Raw genomic sequence first — 7,393 nt, forward strand, 5'->3', positions numbered from 1 at the left:
CCTACGGATCTGCGAGACATTTAGTCCTGAAGTGCTTCCTTTTAGAAACAAGAGTCACTTTGTTGCTTTTCTTTCTTTCTTTTTTCCATTTTGCAGCTGGCTAAAAGCAATGCTACTTGTTTGACACTGATATTGATTCAAAGTTTGTTTGCACTTAAATTCATGCCTGGGTAAACTTTAAGAACACATGCAGCATTCCTCCCATCCACCGTGACATCGAAATAAACCTCCACTCTGTAGGCTCCATCCACAAACCCATCTGAGCAGTGTTTTGCCAAAATTCAACTCCCTTAGACCCAAGAACCCAAGCTCCACCTGTTTTGTAATTAGAGGCATAAGTTCCCCACACATCTGCCCCTCTCAGCATTGGTGAGCATTGCACAAATCGCTGGTGTGTGTTTGGTGGGAGCACCAATTACACTCCGGAACACATAGCACACCTTCCTGAAGCTGAAATGCGCTGCCAGATCCACAAACCACTTAAGCCTTATTGAAGTCAGGATGCATGTGCCAATCAATGATTAAGTCACTCGACCTAAAGCGTTGAAGTCAAAGGATGCTACTCAATCCATGCTTGCATACTTCTAATAAACATGAATAGCCTTTGCCTGTAAGACTGTAAGGGTATCCACAGTTAGCTCAAAGCTAATTTTAGGAATGCACTGAAATCACTTCTATGGAAAAACACAGCATTTTGGGTTGCACATTGCAGTCCTATGCAAAGTTCCCAGTGAAGCCCCAATAACTTAACTTCCCGTTCATAGTAATGGGGTGCAGCTCTCAGCTGTTAATGTTTTCTCACATCCACTTGCCAGCCCAAATGCCTTGGTTTGTCCTCGTTATGTTATCCACCATCAGGAACACTGGCACACGTTTAGGAACATGTGTGCCCCTTCTAGGAACAAGCCAATAAAACACTACACGGCTGAACAGTAGCCCTGGTGGCATTTCTCAACAATGTGGCATTTTATCTCAGCATGCAGCCGTGCAAATGATTCTTTTGCACATGTACTGGTTTGCTTCACTATGAATTAACATGGAACTCCACACTCTTCTTTTACAGTCTATTATACCTGTAAGCAACTTCAGGGAATGTTTTAGCATGTTTTGCACACCTAATAACCATGGAAAGCCAGGGCCTCCCTCATAACCAGGCAAGTGTGTATTATGTGTGCAAGCTCAGAAAAGAAAAGAAAAGGTACAATATGTCAATTGGGCAAAAGCTTGCGTTTCTTGAGAAGCTCTACTTTCCTTTTTGTTTAAAAGCAAGTTTCTAGTCCCCATTGTTGAGTGAAATGTTTTGTAACGTATGGGGAAATCCCAGGACCCCAGTGAGTTCCTGAATAAGATTTCCAGGGGTCAGAGAATGAATTTCAGTGCCCTAGCTAGATAACTCCTTGCCTCTTGAGCAGCAAAAGCAGAATAAATTAAAACTAAATAGTAAACATTTCAGACTTAATCGTCTAAATAATAAAGAGAAATCATGCAAATCGGCTGGATTTGTATAGTTTATACAGTTTGCAGAGCTCAGCTTCCCATTTCATTGGGGCAGACGGCACTCAGCTTTGTTTTTGAATCTTAGGACAGTTTCACACATTACGCAGGCAACAAACCTGGGTTTGCAGGTGAGCATTCTTGCAGTGTGGAGCCCGGAGCCAAACTCCACCAGCTCACAGTTGCACATGTGGGACTCATGTGTGTTTGTTGCATGTACACTACACTTTCCTAAAAACCGTAGATGTTCCTTTACACCGTGTCATGTGGGAAACAGCCTTTATAGAATTGCAAGCAGCTCTCCTGCAAAGTTCAGCAAGCTTGCTGGCTTCGGTCATTTGGGAGCAGCGGCACGCAAGGACTCCCGACGAGAGAGCAACACGAGGAACTGAGCGTGCTCGAGAGAGAGAGAGCTTCTGTCATCTGCTGTGACAGGGGAAAGCTTATGGCTTTATAGGAAAATGAGCGTCTGCTTGCTATGTTTTCCATTTTTTTCCCTAAGTCACTAACTAATCCCTGATCTCTAGGTATTAAACATAGCTAGAGCCGGGTGCAGTTTAGACAAGCTGCCAGCAGCAATAGAAAACAAAGCATAGAAACTGACCTGGATGACAACTTTCAGCGTGGACGCTTCTACTATCTGGGTGCAGATCACGGTGCCTGGATCTTGCTTGTATACCTCTCCCATGGTCAAGATCATCGGAATGGCCAGCAGGAATGAGGCGACCCAGATGCAGCTGATGAATTTTTTGGTCCTGCTCCTGGACATGATGCTCTTGGCTTTGAAAGGGTGGCAGATGGCCATATATCTTTCGACACTGAGGCTGGCGATGTTGAGGGCAGTGGCATAGGTGCAGGCGTCCCTCAGGAAGTAGTAGCCCTTGCAGATGTCGTTGCCGAAAGCCCAGGGGTGATGGACCCAGATGAAGTTGTAGAGTTCGATGGGCATGCAGAGGAGGAAGATGAGCAGGTCGGAGAACGCCAGGCTGGCCAGGTGGTAATGGACCGTGCTTTGCAGGTTCTGCAGGGACTTTTTCTGCACAAGGGTGTAGGCAGTGATGGAGTTGCCAATGGTCCCCACCAGGAAGAGCACCAAGTAGATGATGGTGACCATGACTTTGGAGTAGATGTCCGTGTTCACGTCCAGGTCCTCCTCATTGGGCATCTTGGACCCAAGTTCTGAACCATTGGAGACATTCCCAGCTGAAGGCAGCGCGTAGTTGGTGGGCAGCAAGTGAAACTGACCCATAAGGTATCCCAGCTGGTAGAGCGAAGAAGTTGTGTTAAGGTGCATGTCGGCTCTCCTCGCAGAGGAGAAGGCTTCCTGGAACGTCGCTGAGGATGCTTGCTTTAAGGATGCTTTCCAGCCCCAAGTGGTACCCAGCTTTGAGGGAGGCTGCCTGGAAACTGTCGTCTGAGCGGAGGGTGTGACTGGTGCTGCCTGCTGCCAAGCAGCGAGAGTGCAAACCCAAAGTGGAAACTTGTCTCGTTTTGCAATGTGCTGGAGAGGAGGAGCCTGCTGACAAGCCTCTCTCTGTGTGTATAAGAGAGAGGAAGGGGAGAGCAGTTGGAAGCAGCTTGCCACTGAGATGGCTCCAGAAAAAGCATGCAGCAGTTTTCACTTGCGAGCCCAGAGCCAGGCAGCAGGCAGCTCTCGTGTCTTTTCCCCTCTGACTCTCCTCCCCCCATCCCTGGCTCTTTGTGCGTGCCTCGTTCTTTAGGCTCCTGCACTCTCCAGATGCGAATAGCGCTAATGTGGTTTAGCAGGACAATAATCTCTCTCTCTCTCATTCCCCAGGATGAGCAAGTGAGTGAGAGAGACTGTGCTGTTCTCCCGGCCATGTATACATTATATGTGTAAGTAAGGATGGGGAGAAATTTATATTTTGTTCTCCCTGTAATGTGAAGCTACTGAATTTGCACACCTCAAATTGCTACGCCAAGAGAAGTGCAGCGATCCTTTGATATTTGCACTTCCTCTGAATTTTGCAATGTGCTCCTCCAGTGGAACAGTGTCTACAAAAAGGAATACATATGCACAGAAATGATATATCAGTAACATGTAGAAAGGGACTATTTTCGGGGAGATGTGTGTATTATTCAAACTGCATGAAATAATGTGTTCGTAGGAGAAATTCACTTTAAAATGCTTGTGAATCTTTGCAGGAATTAAAGATGGAAAGGGAAAAAACACACACTGTGAGTTGCTGCAGAAATCTGAACTGAATTCATGACTGGAAAAATGAGAAACTGAGGGAAACCAAAATTGACAGATTCATCCATCCCTTTGTGTAAATCAAATTGGCAGAAAGCTGGCCAATATTTTCCTTATAGGGCTCTCTCCCCCTTTCATCTTCCCCATCTTCAAAACCTCTGAATATTTATAAGGGGGGGTCTCCTTTACATTTCCCTCTTGTACACCAGTGTTTGCATATTTTTCAGCTTTATGGATTTCATAACGAGTTAGATATATCATTTATGAAGACTATCATGAGAGGTTAGAAATCATTCCAGCTCCCTGGCATTTCTTCCACAGGGATCCAAGTAGTGGAAACAGGTTGATACACGGTGTGGAGTCTTCCTTCTCCAATACACTTTCTTTTGTAGAGAAACCTGCAGTTGCTGTTCGACTCCAACTCCCATCAGCCCCAGCCAGCCTGGCCAATTGACAGAGACAATGGTAGTTGCAGTCCAACAGCTTCTGGACAGCTACAGGTTCCCTATCAGTGCTCAGTGGCGTAGCGTGGGGGGTGCAGGGGGGGCCGTCCGCACCGGGCGCAACATCTGGGGGTTAGGGTTAGGGGGCGCAAATCCACGGGTTAGGGAGTGCAAATTACCTGCCTTACCTGCTGACAACCCACGCTACGCCACTGTCAGTGCTGGATGAATTTTTCATATTCCCTGTCTAATGGATCACCATTTTGGGCTCCCCTGAAGCAGGGCACACTCAAGTCATTCTGCTGCCTGAGGTACTTCACCCGTGCAAATGCTAACCAGACTACCAGATGACTCTTAATTTGGTGAAGGCATCAGGCTAGCTTGGGGAGGGACACAGGGCAGGCTACGTGGTACCACGTCTGCTGCACACCCATAGCATCTGCCTACTGGGAGAGCTAGTTTTACCTAGGACCTAGTCCTGTGGGCTGGCTGAGTTGTCCATCGAGAAGCACTGAGTTCGAATCCTGAACCAAACATAAACACAGTAAGTAGTCTCAGGCAAGCTTTTGTTCTTTCATCCTCATCCGGCCTCTTCATCTGCAACAATCCTGCTTTCTCTTACAGAATTGGACAACTCTGTTAACACATGGGAGGTGCTTTGAAGAGTCATAGAAAAGTGACAGGTTGCACAAGTAGCATGTCAAATTGATTAGTGACGCTGGAAGGTCAGAGGTTGCCCTGAAATTACAAGAGGGGCACAGGGATCAGGTGACACAGAGGTGATGGAAAGTGAGGGGTCAGGAAGTATGACTCCACCTTCCTCTTACCATCCCAATTTTAATCTCCAAATCAGTGTGCAGCGAATTTCCCTCCTACTAGACCCTGGATTTTCATGGCAGCAAAAAATCAGTGAAAGGCTTGTGGTGAAAGGAGATTTACCACTGGCAATATCAGACATAGGCAGGGATGAAGGAGATGTTCATCCAGTTCACGAACCCAAATGAACCATTGTTTTGAGATTTGCATTTCTCTGAAATTTGCAGTTCTCCAAAAACAGCAACAACAAATATGTACAAAATGTGCACATTACAGGGAAATGTGCATAACATGCATATCTTAGTGGAAATGTCATGCAGAAATTAGGGAGAGAGGAAAAATGCACACTGAAGTGCTGGCAAATTTACATAGAGACTTTTTCAATCTCTATCTAATGCAAAAACATAGTAAACCAAAATTAAGATTGGAACAGTGAGATACAGAACTTGACTAGTGATTTATCAATCACTAGCAACACAGAATATTGAACCTCTGGATCTCAGGTGGTGCTGTGGTTTAAAACCACTGAGCCTCTTGGGCTTGCTGATCGTAAGGTTGGCAGTTCGAATTTGCACGACAGGGTGAGCTCCCGTTGCTCCGTCCCAGCTCCTGCCAATGTAGCAATATGAAAGTGCAAGTAGATAAACAAAGCTTCCTGCAGTGGGAAGGTAAGTGGTGTTTCCATGCACTCTGAACTTGTCACGGTCCTTCATGTGCTAGTAGTGGTTTAGTCATGCTGGCCACATAACCTGGAAAGCTTCTGTGGACAAACACCAGCTCCCTTGGCCTGAAAAGTGAGATGAGCACCATACCCCATAGTTGCCTTTGACTGGATTTAACTGTCCAGAGGTCCTTTAATTTTAGGTAAAGGTAAAGGGACCCCTGACCATTAGGTCCAGTCGTGACCGACTCTGGGGTTGCTGCGCTCATCCCGCTTTACTGGCCGAGGGAGCCGGCGTACAGATTCCAGGTCATGTGGCCAGCATGACTAAGCCGCTTCTGGCGAGCCACAGCAGCGTATTGAAACACTGTTTACCTTCCCGGAGTGGTACCTATTTATCTACTTGCACTTTGACGTGCTTTCGAACTGCTAGCTTGGCAGGAGCAGGGACCGAGCAATGGGAGCTCACCCCATCACAGCGATTCGAACCACCAACCTTCTGATCAGCAAGTCCTAGGCTCTGTGGTTTAACCCACAGCACCACCCATGTCCCCCTACTAATAATCTCTTGGTCACTCATACCACAACATTGAAGGACCCAGACATGCCATTTTGTATAACATGGAAGACAGGAAAGCAAGTTCTTTCATAATGCCAAGCCCTGAAGGAGCAACAAGGTGGTTCTTGAGGGTGGTGGAAGCTGAAATGATGAAAGGTTGATGCAGAAGATACAGTGATCGCCACCAATAGGCATATAATTCACCACCATAAGAATAGAATGATGGACTAGATGGGCTCCTGGCTTGACCCAACAGGGCTGTTACCTTCTTCAAATGCCACTGATTTCCCATGAGTTGTATTCAACATAGCACTAAGGAAATTGTTGCATCCCTGCAAGAATTTCTGGAGAGGTTGCGCCACAATGCTGATGAGGACTAAAGGACAAAAAGAGACCTCGATGCAGAAATGTGGAGCACTGAACTTAAACGTGGAAAAACGAGGAACCGAGAGGAACCAAAATTGATAGATTTCCTCACATCCAACCACAAGGTTGTCTAATACCAACCATTCTGTGCTAAGGAATTCAGAAGCAGGGATGAGAAAACACTACCAGACTGCTATTTTTGTTTCAACTAGGCTGTCCCATCTCCCGCTATGCTGCCATGCATATCAGAGAGAAAACAGATTCATGTCTGTCCAGGAAGCCTTTGCACTCTTCCTTAAGCATTCTCATTATGACATCTTGTGCTTTCTCGAACCTTGTAAGGATCTCATTGTGCAAACAGCCTGCCTAAGGATAAACCTCCTGTCCATCTCCCATATTGACATGAGGCAGGAGCCTAACCTGGAATCTGTTTGGTGACTGATAAAAACATTCCTTCCAGTAGCACCTTAAAGACCAACTAAGTTAGTTCTTGGTATGAGCTTTCGTGTGCATGCACACTTCTTCAGATACACAGTGTATCTGAAGAAGTGTGCATGCACACGAAAGCTCATACCAAGAACTAACTTAGTTGGTCTTTAAGGTGCTACTGGGAGGAATTTTTTTGTTTTGACTATGGCAGACCAACACGGCTACCTATCTGTAACTGATAAAAACATGTTTGTTTAAGGCAAACCGATCCAGTGTGCATGTGTTTCAATCTGGGGTTTTTAAAAAATCTTATTCTTGATTTGTTTATTTTTTGAAAGTTTTAAATAGTTGTTTTTAAGTGTTTTTACTGATGACTTCATTGGGTTTTTCATTTTGTAAATGGCTTTGAG

The 7,393-nt window shown here is 45.8% G+C and overlaps 1 protein-coding gene across 1 annotated transcript in view; it reads right to left on the minus strand.

The window, feature by feature from the left end:
• NTSR1 (neurotensin receptor 1) overlaps positions 1 to 3,809 on the minus strand; it is a 114,768-nt gene extending 110,959 nt beyond the window's left edge. Inside the window, exon 1 of the mRNA XM_081917120.1 lies at positions 2,099 to 3,809. Coding sequence (XP_081773246.1) covers positions 2,099 to 2,788 — 690 coding nt within the window. The 5' untranslated portion in view covers positions 2,789 to 3,809. The remainder of the gene's footprint in view (positions 1 to 2,098) is intronic.
• Positions 3,810 to 7,393: the final 3,584 nt, after the last annotated feature.

The sequence above is a fragment of the Podarcis melisellensis genome (assembly GCF_964234715.1).
Source record: "Podarcis melisellensis genome assembly, chromosome: 6".
Lineage (NCBI taxonomy): Eukaryota > Metazoa > Chordata > Lepidosauria > Squamata > Lacertidae > Podarcis > Podarcis melisellensis.